Here is an 18877-nt window from a genome sequence, read left to right as displayed (position 1 = left end):
TCTGAGGCACTGGGTTCAAGTTCATGCCGTGCCAGCCCCGAGCCGGGCACGGACACCTCCCGCCCGAGCAGCGGCCCCGAGCCCGGCGCCGCACGGGCGGGAACGGTGCCGGGCACGGAGCAGCCGCCTCCGTCCTAGCGAGAGCAGCCGCGATGAGCCATCGCTGCCGCGGCACCGGCTCCATGCCGGCCATCCGGGCAAGGAGGAGAGCGCGGGCAGCCGCTCCCTCGGCTGCGATCCCAGCGCAGGGGGCACACGGGGGAAGCCGGCACCGGGAACTCGGCAGAATCCCCCCGGCCCTCACCGCGCCCCCCTCCGCCCACAGCGAGCCCCGAGCTGGGGCAGAACCGACCGCGGGTCCCACCTGGGCTGCAGCCGCCTCTGAGCTCCGGGTGCCGCCCGCCGCTCCGGACCGACACGAACTGATCCCGACACAGCCCACCGGCCACGGTCGCTGCCGCCGCATTTTAAGCCGGTGTCCGTGAGGGAGGGGTTTCCAGTTGTGAGCCATCAGCGTGCGGGAAAGAATCGCGGGCCGGGCTGGGGAGTGCAGCCAGGGGCGGGGGCAGAGACAGGGAGGTGTCACGTCCCTCCTGTGCCGAAACGCCGGTGCTGAGCGCTGGCGTCGTTGAAGCTGGTGAAGAAGCGCAGCGCCGGGGAAGCTGCGTCTGGGCCTCTAAACAGTGAATTCTCGCAGGCATTCTTGGGCTGGGCTGGGCCTGGCCAGGTGCCCGGGGCCAGCAAAACCGCTCTGTCCTGCTCCTCTTCACGCTGGGCAGACCTCGCTCGCGCGGGTGGGGCGAGCACCGCCGGCACCGCGGGCGCAGCGAGCACCGACGGCGAAGAGATCACCGCGGGCGGAGCGAGGAACGACGAGGAAGCGAGCACTGACGACGAAGAGAGCAAGGACGACGAAGCGAGCACCGCGTTCGGGGCGCGCAACGACGAGGAAGCGAGCACTGACGACGACGCGAGCACCGCGGGCGGAGCGAGCTCCGACGACGAAGGGGAGCAACGAGGAGGAAGCGAGCAACGACGACGAAGAGATCACCGCGGGCGGAGCGAGCAACGACGACGAAGCGGCGAGCAAAGCGGGCGGAGCGCGCAACGACGAGGAAGCGAGCACCTACGACGAAGCGAGCACCGCGGGCGGAGCGAGCAACGACGACGAAGGGGAGCAACGAGGAGGAAGCGAGCAACGACGACTAAGCGAGCAACGACGACGAAGTGATCACTGCTGCCGGAGCGAGCAAAGACGACGAAGCGAGCACCGACGACGAAGCAATCACCGCGGGCGGAGCGAGCAACGACGAGGAAGCGATCACCGCTGGCGAAACGAGCACCGCGGGCGGAGCGGGCAACGACGACGAAGGGGAGCAACGAGGAGGAAGCGAGCACCGACGACGAAGCGAGCAACGACGCCGAAGTGAGCACAGCGGGCGCAGCAGGCTCCGCTGCCCGAGCGGGGACCGACGAGGAAGCGAGCAGAGCGGACGGAGCGAGCACCGCGAGCGGAGCGAGGAACGACGGCGAAGGGGAGCAACGAGGAGAAAGCGAGCACCCCGGGCGCAGCGAGCACCGACGACGAAGCGAGCACCGACGACGAAGCGAGCACCGCGGGCGGAGCGAGCAACGACGAGGAAGCGATCACCGCGGGCGAAATGAGTACCGCGGGCGGAGCGAGGAACGACGACGACGGGGAGCAACGAGGAGAAAGCGAGCAACGACGAGGAAGCGAGCACCGCGGGCGGAGCGAGCAGCGTGGGCGGAGCGATCACCGCGGGCGGAGCGAGCAGCGTGGGCGGAGCGAGCAGCGCCGGTGGCCGCGGTGCTCGAGTGTCTCAATAAAGGCAGCCAGAGATCTCTCAACCATCATGGGCATAACAGGCCCGGACTAGGGACATTATTTTTAATTGAATTTATTGTCAAACAAATCAGAACAAGGGAATGAGAAGCACGACAAATCTTAAAAATGCACCTTCCCCACACTGTTCTCTCCTTCCTAGGCTTCACTTTATCCCCAATTCCCTCTCCTCCCTCCTCCCTCCTCCCCACACAGCGGCACAGAGGCATGGGGGTTACAGTCACGTCATGTCACTGCTTCTCCCTCGGAGAGGCAAATCCTTGTCCTGCTCCACCCTGGGATTCCTCCCACAGAAGGACAGTCAGATCCTTCCCAGCAGACAGACAGACAGACAACAGACTATTCTCCACAGTCAGGCGCCTGATGCTGAAAGTTGGATTCCTGCTTAGCACGTGTCAGCAGTTCTTCCTCCTCTTCCAAAAACAGTCCAAAACTGTCCCATTCTGGCCAGTTGGTGATGATTTCCAAGACCCCAGGCCAATTTGGATTCCCCACTAGGGCTTGTTGTATCGTGAGGGCAATGCCCTCACTGCAGGCAGCATCGGTGGCAGGATGGATTGCAGAGACTTTTCCTTTGCAGCCCCAGGCCAGCGCTGGCACTGGGGATGAAGAGGCACTGAGGTGACCCTGAGAGCAAGTGCAAGGCACAGGGCGCAGCTGAGGAAGGACAGCGCTGTGCTAGGCTCAGAGGTGAAGCTGGCACAGCCCAGTGTGGAGAAGGTCCTTTGTACAGCCCTTGTTACAGGGGAGCTTGGGCCTTGCTGCAGACATACGGCCGCTCATGGGAGCAGTTGTCACTCCTGAATTTATCGTCAGCCAGGTACACACACTCGGAAGTGCCAAGGACAGGAACCCTGCAGGGAGGAGCAGAGGCAGTGCTGGCTGCCAGGGGAAGCCCTTGTGCCCCTGTGCCCCCAGGCCCTGCCCGGCTCCCCGGCACTCACCGGGAGCTGTAGCTGCTGCCGTCCCCCCAGTGCAGGCGCTCGCCCCGTCTGCGCAGCCCGAGCCAGAAATCGACCTTCCCGCGGAGGCGGAAGAGCAAATCCTGCCCGGGAGAGAGGAGTGGGAGCTGCCCTGGCCCCTCGGGGGGACACGTGCCCGGGGCTGCCCCCGCACGCCGGGGCTCCTTCCCTGCAAGGCCCCGGCCCAGGGCTGCAGCCCCGGCCCTGCGAGCACCGAGCCCGGCCCAGGAGCGTCCCCAGGCTGCCCTCAGCCGCCCCACAGCGCCCGCAGCCCCTCACTCACCATGGCCTCCTCATCCTGGGCAATGGCCAGGGAGGCATTGAGCTCGGAGCACCGTTTCTGACCCTGCTCCCACGTGCTGTAATCCCGTGAGAAGTAGTAGCAGACCCCATTGTAGCCCACCCAGCCACGGGGACAGCCCAGAACCAACTGCGGTGTCGCAGGTGTGACTGGAACCTGTGGTGCTGCAGGGGGAAGAGGAGAAGCTCTGAGGATTCCCCTGTGCAGGGAGCAGGGAGCCCGCTCTGCCCCGAGGGGCTGGGCCCAGGCTGCTGCCCCTCCCTTACCTGCCAGCACAGCCAAGGCCGCCCCCAAAGCCAGCACCAGCGCCAGGAGCAGCAGAATCAGCACCGCCGTGCCCACGGGATGGCACCTGAACCGTTCACCTGGAGCAGGAAAGAGCTGCTGGCTGCCAGAAGCAGAGCCGGCCCTGCAATCTGCTCAGCCCACGGCCAGGGAGCAGAGCAGGGAGCCCTGAGGCAGTGTGGGCCTCCCTCAGCTGGCAGCCAGAGAGCCAAGAGCCTGGCCACAGGCAGGGACACAGCTGTGGGCACAGGCAGGGACACAGCTGTGGGCACAGGCTGCAGCAGGAGAACTGCACAGCCTTGGGGGCAGCTGGGGCTCTTGCTTCCAGCCACGGATGGGGCCCAGCAGAGCACGAGGCCTCTTCCAGACATCGGGAAACAGCCACACACCTGCCAGCCCTGGCCTTGGGAGGGGACACGGGCCCCTGCCTAGAGGCCACAGAGGTGGCCCTGTACTCACCCAGGAATCTTCTGAGGTTCCCTCTCTGTTCATTGCCCATTGCTGCTGTGCCCTGGGGAGCCAGGGGCTCCCTCACACTCCCGTCCCTGGTGCAGAATCCATTCTCCACATCTGCACTCACTGCACGCTCACAAGTGGCATCCCCCTGCTTATGCCAAGAGGCTTCTTGGGCCCCAGGCAAGTGTGGAAGTGCGGCTGCTGGTTCCTCCTGGAGATGCTCATTCTCAACTCCTCTCATGGAGCAGAACTCTCTCTTCTTCTGCTCAGAGGTGTCATCTCTCTGGCTGGAAGAAGCAGCACCTTGCTCTCGAGACATCAGGAATGCTGACAGTTCTTTTGGGAGCTCGGCCTCGGGAACAGCTTTGCAGCCGCGCTGATGGCACCCTGAAAGGGACACGGTGAGAGGTCGCTGCTGGTGCCGGCCGTGCGGGGGCTCAGGAGGGCGGTGGCAGCTGTGGCTGCGCTGTCGCCGCTGCCCAGAGGTGCGGCAGCAGGTGCGGAGACAAGCGCAGCCTCCGGGAGCTCTGCGGTGGCCGCAGCCGCGGCCCCTGTGGCTCTGCAGCCGCTGCAGCCCAGCTCCGTGCCGGGCCGGGTGCTGAGAGCGCCTGCGAGCTGCCGGCTGCTGCTGGCCCGGGGCAGCTGCGGCTCGGAGTCCGCCTGCCGAGGGGCGAGAAGCAGCAGCCCCGGGCTGCTCACCATTGTGCCCCGCATGATTCCCTGGCCCGGCGCCTCGGAGCCCGGGCACACCGAGCGCCGGCACGGCCGCCGCCGCGGCTCCCTGCCTGGGCACACGGAGCGGCTCCCGGCACAGAGCGCAGCGCCGAGAAGCCTCGGCCCCGGAGCAGGCTGCATGCGCCGCTTTGTGCCCGCACCCGGCGCCTGCAGCGCTTTGGGCTCTGAGGCACTGGGTTCAAGTTCATGCCGTGCCAGCCCCGAGCCGGGCACGGACACCTCCCGCCCGAGCAGCGGCCCCGAGCCCGGCGCCGCACGGGCGGGAACGGTGCCGGGCACGGAGCAGCCGCCTCCGTCCTAGCGAGAGCAGCCGCGATGAGCCATCGCTGCCGCGGCACCGGCTCCATGCCGGCCATCCGGGCAAGGAGGAGAGCGCGGGCAGCCGCTCCCTCGGCTGCGATCCCAGCGCAGGGGGCACACGGGGGAAGCCGGCACCGGGAACTCGGCAGAATCCCCCCGGCCCTCACCGCGCCCCCCTCCGCCCACAGCGAGCCCCGAGCTGGGGCAGAACCGACCGCGGGTCCCACCTGGGCTGCAGCCGCCTCTGAGCTCCGGGTGCCGCCCGCCGCTCCGGACCGACACGAACTGATCCCGACACAGCCCACCGGCCACGGTCGCTGCCGCCGCATTTTAAGCCGGTGTCCGTGAGGGAGGGGTTTCCAGTTGTGAGCCATCAGCGTGCGGGAAAGAATCGCGGGCCGGGCTGGGGAGTGCAGCCAGGGGCGGGGGCAGAGACAGGGAGGTGTCACGTCCCTCCTGTGCCGAAACGCCGGTGCTGAGCGCTGGCGTCGTTGAAGCTGGTGAAGAAGCGCAGCGCCGGGGAAGCTGCGTCTGGGCCTCTAAACAGTGAATTCTCGCAGGCATTCTTGGGCTGGGCTGGGCCTGGCCAGGTGCCCGGGGCCAGCAAAACCGCTCTGTCCTGCTCCTCTTCACGCTGGGCAGACCTCGCTCGCGCGGGTGGGGCGAGCACCGCCGGCACCGCGGGCGCAGCGGGCACCGACGGCGAAGAGATCACCGCGGGCGGAGCGAGGAACGACGAGGAAGCGAGCACTGACGACGAAGAGAGCAAGGACGACGAAGCGAGCACCGCGTTCGGGGCGCGCAACGACGAGGAAGCGAGCACTGACGACGACGCGAGCACCGCGGGCGGAGCGAGCTCCGACGACGAAGGGGAGCAACGAGGAGGAAGCGAGCAACGACAACGAAGAGATCACCGCGGGCGGAGCGAGCAACGACGACGAAGCGGCGAGCAAAGCGGGCGGAGCGCGCAACGACGAGGAAGCGAGCACCTACGACGAAGCGAGCACCGCGGGCGGAGCGAGCAACGACGACGAAGGGGAGCAACGAGGAGGAAGCGAGCAACGACGACTAAGCGAGCAACGACGACGAAGTGATCACTGCTGCCGGAGCGAGCAAAGACGACGAAGCGAGCACCGACGACGAAGCAATCACCGCGGGCGGAGCGAGCAACGACGAGGAAGCGATCACCGCGGGCGAAACGAGCACCGCGGGCGGAGCGGGCAACGACGACGAAGGGGAGCAACGACGACTAAGCGAGCAACGACGACGAAGTGATCACTGCTGCCGGAGCGAGCAAAGACGACGAAGCGAGCACCGCGGGCGGAGCGAGCAACGACGAGGAAGCGATCACCGCGGGCGAAACGAGCACCGCTGGCGGAGCGAGCAACGACGACGAAGGGGAGCAACGAGGAGGAAGCGAGCACCGACGACGAAGCGAGCAACGACGACGAAGCAATCACCGCGGGCGGAGCGAGCAACGACGAGGAAGCGATCACCGCGGGCGAAACGAGCACCGCGGGCCGAGCGAGCAACGACGACGAAGGGGAGCAACGAGGAGGAAGCGAGCACCGACGACGAAGCGAGCAACGACGACGAAGTGATCACTGCTGCCGGAGCGAGCAAAGACGACGAAGCGAGCACCGACGACGAAGCAATCACCGCGGGCGGAGCGAGCAACGACGAGGAAGCGAGCACCGACGACGAAGCGAGCAACGACGCCGAAGTGAGCACAGCGGGCGCAGCAGGCTCCGCTGCCCGAGCGGGGACCGACGAGGAAGCGAGCAGAGCGGACGGAGCGAGCACCGCGAGCGGAGCGAGGAACGACGGCGAAGGGGAGCAACGAGGAGAAAGCGAGCACCCCGGGCGCAGCGAGCACCGACGACGAAGCGAGCACCGACGACGAAGCGAGCACCGCGGGCGGAGCGAGCAACGACGAGGAAGCGATCACCGCGGGCGAAATGAGTACCGCGGGCGGAGCGAGGAACGACGACGACGGGGAGCAACGAGGAGAAAGCGAGCAACGACGAGGAAGCGAGCACCGCGGGCGGAGCGAGCAGCGCGGGCGGAGCGAGCAGCGTGGGCGGAGCGAGCAGCGCCGGTGGCCGCGGTGCTCGAGTGTCTCAATAAAGGCAGCCAGAGATCTCTCAACCATCATGGGCATAACAGGCCCGGACTAGGGACATTATTTTTAATTGAATTTATTGTCAAACAAATCAGAACAAGGGAATGAGAAGCACGACAAATCTTAAAAATGCACCTTCCCCACACTGTTCTCTCCTTCCTAGGCTTCACTTTATCCCCAATTCCCTCTCCTTCCTCCTCCCTCCTCCCCACACAGCGGCACAGAGGCATGGGGGTTACAGTCACGTCATGTCACTGCTTCTCCCTCGGAGAGGCAAATCCTTGTCCTGCTCCACCCTGGGATTCCTCCCACAGAAGGACAGTCAGATCCTTCCCAGCAGACAGACAGACAGACAACAGACTATTCTCCACAGTCAGGCGCCTGATGCTGAAAGTTGGATTCCTGCTTAGCACGTGTCAGCAGTTCTTCCTCCTCTTCCAAAAACAGTCCAAAACTGTCCCATTCTGGCCAGTTGGTGATGATTTCCAAGACCCCAGGCCAATTTGGATTCCCCACTAGGGCTTGTTGTATCGTGAGGGCAATGCCCTCACTGCAGGCAGCATCGGTGGCAGGATGGATTGCAGAGACTTTTCCTTTGCAGCCCCAGCCCAGCGCTGGCACTGGGGATGAAGAGGCACTGAGGTGACCCTGAGAGCAAGTGCAAGGCACAGGGCGCAGCTGAGGAAGGACAGCGCTGTGCTAGGCTCAGAGGTGAAGCTGGCACAGCCCAGTGTGGAGAAGGTCCTTTGTACAGCCCTTGTTACAGGGGAGCTTGGGCCTTGCTGCAGACATACGGCCGCTCATTGGAGCAGAACTCACTCCTGAATTTATCGTCAGCCAGGTACACACACTCGGAAGTGCCAAGGACAGGAACCCTGCAGGGAGGAGCAGAGGCAGTGCTGGCTGCCAGGGGAAGCCCTTGTGCCCCTGTGCCCCCAGGCCCTGCCCGGCTCCCCGGCACTCACCGGGAGCTGTAGCTGCTGCCGTCCCCCCAGTGCAGGCGCTCGCCCCGTCTGCGCAGCCCGAGCCAGAAATCGACCTTCCCGCGGAGGCGGAAGAGCAAATCCTGCCCGGGAGAGAGGAGTGGGAGCTGCCCTGGCCCCTCGGGGGGACACGTGCCCGGGGCTGCCCCCGCACGCCGGGGCTCCTTCCCTGCAAGGCCCCGGCCCAGGGCTGCAGCCCCGGCCCTGCGAGCACCGAGCCCGGCCCAGGAGCGTCCCCAGGCTGCCCTCAGCCGCCCCACAGCGCCCGCAGCCCCTCACTCACCATGGCCTCCTCATCCTGGGCAATGGCCAGGGAGGCATTGAGCTCGGAGCACCGTTTCTGACCCTGCTCCCACGTGCTGTAATCCCGTGAGAAGTAGTAGCAGACCCCATTGTAGCCCACCCAGCCACGGGGACAGCCCAGAACCAACTGCGGTGTCGCAGGTGTGACTGGAACCTGTGGTGCTGCAGGGGGAAGAGGAGAAGCTCTGAGGATTCCCCTGTGCAGGGAGCAGGGAGCCCGCTCTGCCCCGAGGGGCTGGGCCCAGGCTGCTGCCCCTCCCTTACCTGCCAGCACAGCCAAGGCCGCCCCCAAAGCCAGCACCAGCACCAGGAGCAGCAGAATCAGCACCGCCGTGCCCACGGGATGGCACCTGAACCGTTCACCTGGAGCAGGAAAGAGCTGCTGGCTGCCAGAAGCAGAGCCGGCCCTGCAATCTGCTCAGCCCACGGCCAGGGAGCAGAGCAGGGAGCCCTGAGGCAGTGTGGGCCTCCCTCAGCTGGCAGCCAGAGAGCCAAGAGCCTGGCCACAGGCAGGGACACAGCTGTGGGCACAGGCAGGGACACAGCTGTGGGCACAGGCTGCAGCAGGAGAACTGCACAGCCTTGGGGGCAGCTGGGGCTCTTGCTTCCAGCCACGGATGGGGCCCAGCAGAGCACGAGGCCTCTTCCAGACATCGGGAAACAGCCACACACCTGCCAGCCCTGGCCTTGGGAGGGGACACGGGCCCCTGCCTAGAGGCCACAGAGGTGGCCCTGTACTCACCCAGGAATCTTCTGAGGTTCCCTCTCTGTTCATTGCCCATTGCTGCTGTGCCCTGGGGAGCCAGGGGCTCCCTCACACTCCCGTCCCTGGTGCAGAATCCATTCTCCACATCTGCACTCACTGCACGCTCACAAGTGGCATCCCCCTGCTTATGCCAAGAGGCTTCTTGGGCCCCAGGCAAGTGTGGAAGTGCGGCTGCTGGTTCCTCCTGGAGATGCTCATTCTCAACTCCTCTCATGGAGCAGAACTCTCTCTTCTTCTGCTCAGAGGTGTCATCTCTCTGGCTGGAAGAAGCAGCACCTTGCTCTCGAGACATCAGGAATGCTGACAGTTCTTTTGGGAGCTCGGCCTCGGGAACAGCTTTGCAGCCGCGCTGATGGCACCCTGAAAGGGACACGGTGAGAGGTCGCTGCTGGTGCCGGCCGTGCGGGGGCTCAGGAGGGCGGTGGCAGCTGTGGCTGCGCTGTCGCCGCTGCCCAGAGGTGCGGCAGCAGGTGCGGAGACAAGCGCAGCCTCCGGGAGCTCTGCGGTGGCCGCAGCCGCGGCCCCTGTGGCTCTGCAGCCGCTGCAGCCCAGCTCCGTGCCGGGCCGGGTGCTGAGAGCGCCTGCGAGCTGCCGGCTGCTGCTGGCCCGGGGCAGCTGCGGCTCGGAGTCCGCCTGCCGAGGGGCGAGAAGCAGCAGCCCCGGGCTGCTCACCATTGTGCCCCGCATGATTCCCTGGCCCGGCGCCTCGGAGCCCGGGCACACCGAGCGCCGGCACGGCCGCCGCCGCGGCTCCCTGCCTGGGCACACGGAGCGGCTCCCGGCACAGAGCGCAGCGCCGAGAAGCCTCGGCCCCGGAGCAGGCTGCATGCGCCGCTTTGTGCCCGCACCCGGCGCCTGCAGCGCTTTGGGCTCTGAGGCACTGGGTTCAAGTTCATGCCGTGCCAGCCCCGAGCCGGGCACGGACACCTCCCGCCCGAGCAGCGGCCCCGAGCCCGGCGCCGCACGGGCGGGAACGGTGCCGGGCACGGAGCAGCCGCCTCCGTCCTAGCGAGAGCAGCCGCGATGAGCCATCGCTGCCGCGGCACCGGCTCCATGCCGGCCATCCGGGCAAGGAGGAGAGCGCGGGCAGCCGCTCCCTCGGCTGCGATCCCAGCGCAGGGGGCACACGGGGGAAGCCGGCACCGGGAACTCGGCAGAATCCCCCCGGCCCTCACCGCGCCCCCCTCCGCCCACAGCGAGCCCCGAGCTGGGGCAGAACCGACCGCGGGTCCCACCTGGGCTGCAGCCGCCTCTGAGCTCCGGGTGCCGCCCGCCGCTCCGGACCGACACGAACTGATCCCGACACAGCCCACCGGCCACGGTCGCTGCCGCCGCATTTTAAGCCGGTGTCCGTGAGGGAGGGGTTTCCAGTTGTGAGCCATCAGCGTGCGGGAAAGAATCGCGGGCCGGGCTGGGGAGTGCAGCCAGGGGCGGGGGCAGAGACAGGGAGGTGTCACGTCCCTCCTGTGCCGAAACGCCGGTGCTGAGCGCTGGCGTCGTTGAAGCTGGTGAAGAAGCGCAGCGCCGGGGAAGCTGCGTCTGGGCCTCTAAACAGTGAATTCTCGCAGGCATTCTTGGGCTGGGCTGGGCCTGGCCAGGTGCCCGGGGCCAGCAAAACCGCTCTGTCCTGCTCCTCTTCACGCTGGGCAGACCTCGCTCGCGCGGGTGGGGCGAGCACCGCCGGCACCGCGGGCGCAGCGGGCACCGACGGCGAAGAGATCACCGCGGGCGGAGCGAGGAACGACGAGGAAGCGAGCACTGACGACAAAGAGAGCAAGGACGACGAAGCGAGCACCGCGTTCGGGGCGCGCAACGACGAGGAAGCGAGCACTGACGACGACGCGAGCACCGCGGGCGGAGCGAGCTCCGACGACGAAGGGGAGCAACGAGGAGGAAGCGAGCAACGACGACGAAGAGATCACCGCGGGCGGAGCGAGCAACGACGACGAAGCGGCGAGCAAAGCGGGCGGAGCGCGCAACGACGAGGAAGCGAGCACCTACGACGAAGCGAGCACCGCGGGCGGAGCGAGCAACGACGACGAAGGGGAGCAACGAGGAGGAAGCGAGCAACGACGACTAAGCGAGCAACGACGACGAAGTGATCACTGCTGCCGGAGCGAGCAAAGACGACGAAGCGAGCACCGACGACGAAGCAATCACCGCGGGCGGAGCGAGCAACGACGAGGAAGCGATCACCGCTGGCGAAACGAGCACCGCGGGCGGAGCGGGCAACGACGACGAAGGGGAGCAACGACGACTAAGCGAGCAACGACGACGAAGTGATCACTGCTGCCGGAGCGAGCAAAGACGACGAAGCGAGCACCGCGGGCGGAGCGAGCAACGACGAGGAAGCGATCACCGCGGGCGAAACGAGCACCGCTGGCGGAGCGAGCAACGACGACGAAGGGGAGCAACGAGGAGGAAGCGAGCACCGACGACGAAGCGAGCAACGACGACGAAGCAATCACCGCGGGCGGAGCGAGCAACGACGAGGAAGCGATCACCGCGGGCGAAACGAGCACCGCGGGCCGAGCGAGCAACGACGACGAAGGGGAGCAACGAGGAGGAAGCGAGCACCGACGACGAAGCGAGCAACGACGACGAAGTGATCACTGCTGCCGGAGCGAGCAAAGACGACGAAGCGAGCACCGACGACGAAGCAATCACCGCGGGCGGAGCGAGCAACGACGAGGAAGCGAGCACCGACGACGAAGCGAGCAACGACGCCGAAGTGAGCACAGCGGGCGCAGCAGGCTCCGCTGCCCGAGCGGGGACCGACGAGGAAGCGAGCAGAGCGGACGGAGCGAGCACCGCGAGCGGAGCGAGGAACGACGGCGAAGGGGAGCAACGAGGAGAAAGCGAGCACCCCGGGCGCAGCGAGCACCGACGACGAAGCGAGCACCGACGACGAAGCGAGCACCGCGGGCGGAGCGAGCAACGACGAGGAAGCGATCACCGCGGGCGAAATGAGTACCGCGGGCGGAGCGAGGAACGACGACGACGGGGAGCAACGAGGAGAAAGCGAGCAACGACGAGGAAGCGAGCACCGCGGGCGGAGCGAGCAGCGCGGGCGGAGCGAGCAGCGTGGGCGGAGCGAGCAGCGCCGGTGGCCGCGGTGCTCGAGTGTCTCAATAAAGGCAGCCAGAGATCTCTCAACCATCATGGGCATAACAGGCCCGGACTAGGGACATTATTTTTAATTGAATTTATTGTCAAACAAATCAGAACAAGGGAATGAGAAGCACGACAAATCTTAAAAATGCACCTTCCCCACACTGTTCTCTCCTTCCTAGGCTTCACTTTATCCCCAATTCCCTCTCCTTCCTCCTCCCTCCTCCCCACACAGCGGCACAGAGGCATGGGGGTTACAGTCACGTCATGTCACTGCTTCTCCCTCGGAGAGGCAAATCCTTGTCCTGCTCCACCCTGGGATTCCTCCCACAGAAGGACAGTCAGATCCTTCCCAGCAGACAGACAGACAGACAACAGACTATTCTCCACAGTCAGGCGCCTGATGCTGAAAGTTGGATTCCTGCTTAGCACGTGTCAGCAGTTCTTCCTCCTCTTCCAAAAACAGTCCAAAACTGTCCCATTCTGGCCAGTTGGTGATGATTTCCAAGACCCCAGGCCAATTTGGATTCCCCACTAGGGCTTGTTGTATCGTGAGGGCAATGCCCTCACTGCAGGCAGCATCGGTGGCAGGATGGATTGCAGAGACTTTTCCTTTGCAGCCCCAGCCCAGCGCTGGCACTGGGGATGAAGAGGCACTGAGGTGACCCTGAGAGCAAGTGCAAGGCACAGGGCGCAGCTGAGGAAGGACAGCGCTGTGCTAGGCTCAGAGGTGAAGCTGGCACAGCCCAGTGTGGAGAAGGTCCTTTGTACAGCCCTTGTTACAGGGGAGCTTGGGCCTTGCTGCAGACATACGGCCGCTCATTGGAGCAGAACTCACTCCTGAATTTATCGTCAGCCAGGTACACACACTCGGAAGTGCCAAGGACAGGAACCCTGCAGGGAGGAGCAGAGGCAGTGCTGGCTGCCAGGGGAAGCCCTTGTGCCCCTGTGCCCCCAGGCCCTGCCCGGCTCCCCGGCACTCACCGGGAGCTGTAGCTGCTGCCGTCCCCCCAGTGCAGGCGCTCGCCCCGTCTGCGCAGCCCGAGCCAGAAATCGACCTTCCCGCGGAGGCGGAAGAGCAAATCCTGCCCGGGAGAGAGGAGTGGGAGCTGCCCTGGCCCCTCGGGGGGACACGTGCCCGGGGCTGCCCCCGCACGCCGGGGCTCCTTCCCTGCAAGGCCCCGGCCCAGGGCTGCAGCCCCGGCCCTGCGAGCACCGAGCCCGGCCCAGGAGCGTCCCCAGGCTGCCCTCAGCCGCCCCACAGCGCCCGCAGCCCCTCACTCACCATGGCCTCCTCATCCTGGGCAATGGCCAGGGAGGCATTGAGCTCGGAGCACCGTTTCTGACCCTGCTCCCACGTGCTGTAATCCCGTGAGAAGTAGTAGCAGACCCCATTGTAGCCCACCCAGCCACGGGGACAGCCCAGAACCAACTGCGGTGTCGCAGGTGTGACTGGAACCTGTGGTGCTGCAGGGGGAAGAGGAGAAGCTCTGAGGATTCCCCTGTGCAGGGAGCAGGGAGCCCGCTCTGCCCCGAGGGGCTGGGCCCAGGCTGCTGCCCCTCCCTTACCTGCCAGCACAGCCAAGGCCGCCCCCAAAGCCAGCACCAGCACCAGGAGCAGCAGAATCAGCACCGCCGTGCCCACGGGATGGCACCTGAACCGTTCACCTGGAGCAGGAAAGAGCTGCTGGCTGCCAGAAGCAGAGCCGGCCCTGCAATCTGCTCAGCCCACGGCCAGGGAGCAGAGCAGGGAGCCCTGAGGCAGTGTGGGCCTCCCTCAGCTGGCAGCCAGAGAGCCAAGAGCCTGGCCACAGGCAGGGACACAGCTGTGGGCACAGGCAGGGACACAGCTGTGGGCACAGGCTGCAGCAGGAGAACTGCACAGCCTTGGGGGCAGCTGGGGCTCTTGCTTCCAGCCACGGATGGGGCCCAGCAGAGCACGAGGCCTCTTCCAGACATCGGGAAACAGCCACACACCTGCCAGCCCTGGCCTTGGGAGGGGACACGGGCCCCTGCCTAGAGGCCACAGAGGTGGCCCTGTACTCACCCAGGAATCTTCTGAGGTTCCCTCTCTGTTCATTGCCCATTGCTGCTGTGCCCTGGGGAGCCAGGGGCTCCCTCACACTCCCGTCCCTGGTGCAGAATCCATTCTCCACATCTGCACTCACTGCACGCTCACAAGTGGCATCCCCCTGCTTATGCCAAGAGGCTTCTTGGGCCCCAGGCAAGTGTGGAAGTGCGGCTGCTGGTTCCTCCTGGAGATGCTCATTCTCAACTCCTCTCATGGAGCAGAACTCTCTCTTCTTCTGCTCAGAGGTGTCATCTCTCTGGCTGGAAGAAGCAGCACCTTGCTCTCGAGACATCAGGAATGCTGACAGTTCTTTTGGGAGCTCGGCCTCGGGAACAGCTTTGCAGCCGCGCTGATGGCACCCTGAAAGGGACACGGTGAGAGGTCGCTGCTGGTGCCGGCCGTGCGGGGGCTCAGGAGGGCGGTGGCAGCTGTGGCTGCGCTGTCGCCGCTGCCCAGAGGTGCGGCAGCAGGTGCGGAGACAAGCGCAGCCTCCGGGAGCTCTGCGGTGGCCGCAGCCGCGGCCCCTGTGGCTCTGCAGCCGCTGCAGCCCAGCTCCGTGCCGGGCCGGGCGCTGAGAGCGCCTGCGAGCTGCCGGCTGCTGCTGGCCCGGGGCAGCTGCGGCTCGGAGTCCGCCTGCCGAGGGGCGAGAAGCAGCAGCCCCGGGCTGCTCACCATTGTGCCCCGCATGATTCCCTGGCCCGGCGCCTCGGAGCCCGGGCACACCGAGCGCCGGCACGGCCGCCGCCGCGGCTCCCTGCCTGGGCACACGGAGCGGCTCCCGGCACAGAGCGCAGCGCCGAGAAGCCTCGGCCCCGGAGCAGGCTGCATGCGCCGCTTTGTGCCCGCACCCGGCGCCTGCAGCGCTTTGGGCTCTGAGGCACTGGGTTCAAGTTCATGCCGTGCCAGCCCCGAGCCGGGCACGGACACCTCCCGCCCGAGCAGCGGCCCCGAGCCCGGCGCCGCACGGGCGGGAACGGTGCCGGGCACGGAGCAGCCGCCTCCGTCCTAGCGAGAGCAGCCGCGATGAGCCATCGCTGCCGCGGCACCGGCTCCATGCCGGCCATCCGGGCAAGGAGGAGAGCGCGGGCAGCCGCTCCCTCGGCTGCGATCCCAGCGCAGGGGGCACACGGGGGAAGCCGGCACCGGGAACTCGGCAGAATCCCCCCGGCCCTCACCGCGCCCCCCTCCGCCCACAGCGAGCCCCGAGCTGGGGCAGAACCGACCGCGGGTCCCACCTGGGCTGCAGCCGCCTCTGAGCTCCGGGTGCCGCCCGCCGCTCCGGACCGACACGAACTGATCCCGACACAGCCCACCGGCCACGGTCGCTGCCGCCGCATTTTAAGCCGGTGTCCGTGAGGGAGGGGTTTCCAGTTGTGAGCCATCAGCGTGCGGGAAAGAATCGCGGGCCGGGCTGGGGAGTGCAGCCAGGGGCGGGGGCAGAGACAGGGAGGTGTCACGTCCCTCCTGTGCCGAAACGCCGGTGCTGAGCGCTGGCGTCGTTGAAGCTGGTGAAGAAGCGCAGCGCCGGGGAAGCTGCGTCTGGGCCTCTAAACAGTGAATTCTCGCAGGCATTCTTGGGCTGGGCTGGGCCTGGCCAGGTGCCCGGGGCCAGCAAAACCGCTCTGTCCTGCTCCTCTTCACGCTGGGCAGACCTCGCTCGCGCGGGTGGGGCGAGCACCGCCGGCACCGCGGGCGCAGCGGGCACCGACGGCGAAGAGATCACCGCGGGCGGAGCGAGGAACGACGAGGAAGCGAGCACTGACGACGAAGAGAGCAAGGACGACGAAGCGAGCACCGCGTTCGGGGCGCGCAACGACGAGGAAGCGAGCACTGACGACGACGCGAGCACCGCGGGCGGAGCGAGCTCCGACGACGAAGGGGAGCAACGAGGAGGAAGCGAGCAACGACGACGAAGAGATCACCGCGGGCGGAGCGAGCAACGACGACGAAGCGGCGAGCAAAGCGGGCGGAGCGCGCAACGACGAGGAAGCGAGCACCTACGACGAAGCGAGCACCGCGGGCGGAGCGAGCAACGACGACGAAGGGGAGCAACGAGGAGGAAGCGAGCAACGACGACTAAGCGAGCAACGACGACGAAGTGATCACTGCTGCCGGAGCGAGCAAAGACGACGAAGCGAGCACCGACGACGAAGCAATCACCGCGGGCGGAGCGAGCAACGACGAGGAAGCGATCACCGCGGGCGAAACGAGCACCGCGGGCGGAGCGAGCAACGACGACGAAGAGGAGCAACGACGACTAAGCGAGCAACGACGACGAAGTGATCACTGCTGCCGGAGCGAGCAAAGACGACGAAGCGAGCACCGCGGGCGGAGCGAGCAACGACGAGGAAGCGATCACCGCGGGCGAAACGAGCACCGCTGGCGGAGCGAGCAACGACGACGAAGGGGAGCAACGAGGAGGAAGCGAGCACCGACGACGAAGCGAGCAACGACGACGAAGCAATCACCGCGGGCGGAGCGAGCAACGACGAGGAAGCGATCACCGCGGGCGAAACGAGCACCGCGGGCCGAGCGAGCAACGACGACGAAGGGGAGCAACGAGGAGGAAGCGAGCACCGACGACGAAGCGAGCAACGACGACGAAGTGATCACTGCTGCCGGAGCGAGCAAAGACGACGAAGCGAGCACCGACGACGAAGCAATCACCGCGGGCGGAGCGAGCAACGACGAGGAAGCGAGCATCGACGACGAAGCGAGCAACGACGCCGAAGTGAGCACAGCGGGCGCAGCAGGCTCCGCTGCCCGAGCGGGGACCGACGAGGAAGCGAGCAGAGCGGACGGAGCGAGCACCGCGAGCGGAGCGAGGAACGACGGCGAAGGGGAGCAACGAGGAGAAAGCGAGCACCCCGGGCGCAGCGAGCACCGACGACGAAGCGAGCACCGACGACGAAGCGAGCACCGCGGGCGGAGCGAGCAACGACGAGGAAGCGATCACCGCGGGCGAAATGAGTACCGCGGGCGGAGCGAGGAACGACGACGACGGGGAGCAACGAGGAGAAAGCGAGCAACGACGAGGAAGCGAGCACCGCGGGCGGAGCGAGCAGCGCGGGCGGAGCGAGCAGCGTGGGCGGAGCGAGCAGCGCCGGTGGCCGCGGTGCTCGAGTGTCTCAATAAAGGCAGCCAGAGATCTCTCAACCATCATGGGCATAACAGGCCCGGACTAGGGACATTATTTTTAATTGAATTTATTGTCAAACAAATCAGAACAAGGGAATGAGAAGCACGACAAATCTTAAAAATGCACCTTCCCCACACTGTTCTCTCCTTCCTAGGCTTCACTTTATCCCCAATTCCCTCTCCTTCCTCCTCCCTCCTCCCCACACAGCGGCACAGAGGCATGGGGGTTACAGTCACGTCATGTCACTGCTTCTCCCTCGGAGAGGCAAATCCTTGTCCTGCTCCACCCTGGGATTCCTCCCACAGAAGGACAGTCAGATCCTTCCCAGCAGACAGACAGACAGACAACAGACTATTCTCCACAGTCAGGCGCCTGATGCTGAAAGTTGGATTCCTGCTTAGCACGTGTCAGCAGTTCTTCCTCCTCTTCCAAAAACAGTCCAAAACTGTCCCATTCTGGCCAGTTGGTGATGATTTCCAAGACCCCAGGCCAATTTGGATTCCCCACTAGGGCTTGTTGTATCGTGAGGGCAATGCCCTCACTGCAGGCAGCATCGGTGGCAGGATGGATTGCAGAGACTTTTCCTTTGCAGCCCCAGCCCAGCGCTGGCACTGGGGATGAAGAGGCACTGAGGTGACCCTGAGAGCAAGTGCAAGGCACAGGGCGCAGCTGAGGAAGGACAGCGCTGTGCTAGGCTCAGAGGTGAAGCTGGCACAGCCCAGTGTGGAGAAGGTCCTTTGTACAGCCCTTGTTACAGGGGAGCTTGGGCCTTGCTGCAGACATACGGCCGCTCATTGGAGCAGAACTCACTCCTGAATTTATCGTCAGCCAGGTACACACACTCGGAAGTGCCAAGGACAGGAACCCTGCAGGGAGGAGCAGAGGCAGTGCTGGCTGCCAGGGGAAGCCCTTGTGCCCCTGTGCCCCCAGGCCCTGCCCGGCTCCCCGGCACTCACCGGGAGCTGTAGCTGCTGCCGTCCCCCCAGTGCAGGCGCTCGCCCCGTCTGCGCAGCCCGAGCCAGAAATCGACCTTCCCGCGGAGGCGGAAGAGCAAATCCTGCCCGGGAGAGAGGAGTGGGAGCTGCCCCGGCCCCTCGGGGGGACACGTGCCCGGGGCTGCCCCCGCACGCCGGGGCTCCTTCCCTGCAAGGCCCCGGCCCAGGGCTGCAGCCCCGGCCCTGCGAGCACCGAGCCCGGCCCAGGAGCGTCCCCAGGCTGCCCTCAGCCGCCCCACAGCGCCCGCAGCCCCTCACTCACCATGGCCTCCTCATCCTGGGCAATGGCCAGGGAGGCATTGAGCTCGGAGCACCGTTTCTGACCCTGCTCCCACGTGCTGTAATCCCGTGAGAAGTAGTAGCAGACCCCATTGTAGCCCACCCAGCCACGGGGACAGCCCAGAACCAACAGCGGTGTCGCAGGTGTGACTGGAACCTGTGGTGCTGCAGGGGGAAGAGGAGAAGCTCTGAGGATTCCCCTGTG

General features: G+C 66.1%; 2 protein-coding genes across 2 annotated transcripts; both read right to left on the bottom strand.

The window, feature by feature from the left end:
• Positions 1-2603: 2603 nt before the first annotated feature.
• On the bottom strand, positions 2604-4582 carry LOC131086334 (C-type lectin domain family 2 member D11-like). Its single transcript, XM_058029296.1, has 4 exons — positions 4255-4582; positions 3110-3291; positions 2809-2909; positions 2604-2718 (listed from the first exon to the last, which is right to left on the bottom strand). The coding sequence occupies exons 1-4, from the start codon at positions 4580-4582 to the stop codon at positions 2604-2606; spliced, it is 726 nt and encodes a 241-aa protein (XP_057885279.1).
• A 3203-nt stretch (positions 4583-7785) lies between these two features.
• Positions 7786-9764, bottom strand: LOC131086333 (C-type lectin domain family 2 member D11-like). The gene is made up of 4 exons (XM_058029295.1): positions 9437-9764; positions 8292-8473; positions 7991-8091; positions 7786-7900 (listed from the first exon to the last, which is right to left on the bottom strand). Exons 1-4 carry the CDS (start codon positions 9762-9764, stop codon positions 7786-7788), a joined length of 726 nt encoding a protein of 241 aa, XP_057885278.1.
• Between the last annotated feature and the right edge of the window lie 9113 nt (positions 9765-18877).

This window comes from Melospiza georgiana, chromosome 8, assembly GCF_028018845.1.
Source record: "Melospiza georgiana isolate bMelGeo1 chromosome 8, bMelGeo1.pri, whole genome shotgun sequence".
Taxonomy (NCBI): Eukaryota; Metazoa; Chordata; class Aves; order Passeriformes; family Passerellidae; genus Melospiza; species Melospiza georgiana.
This window is presented reverse-complemented; position numbering and strand designations above follow the sequence as displayed.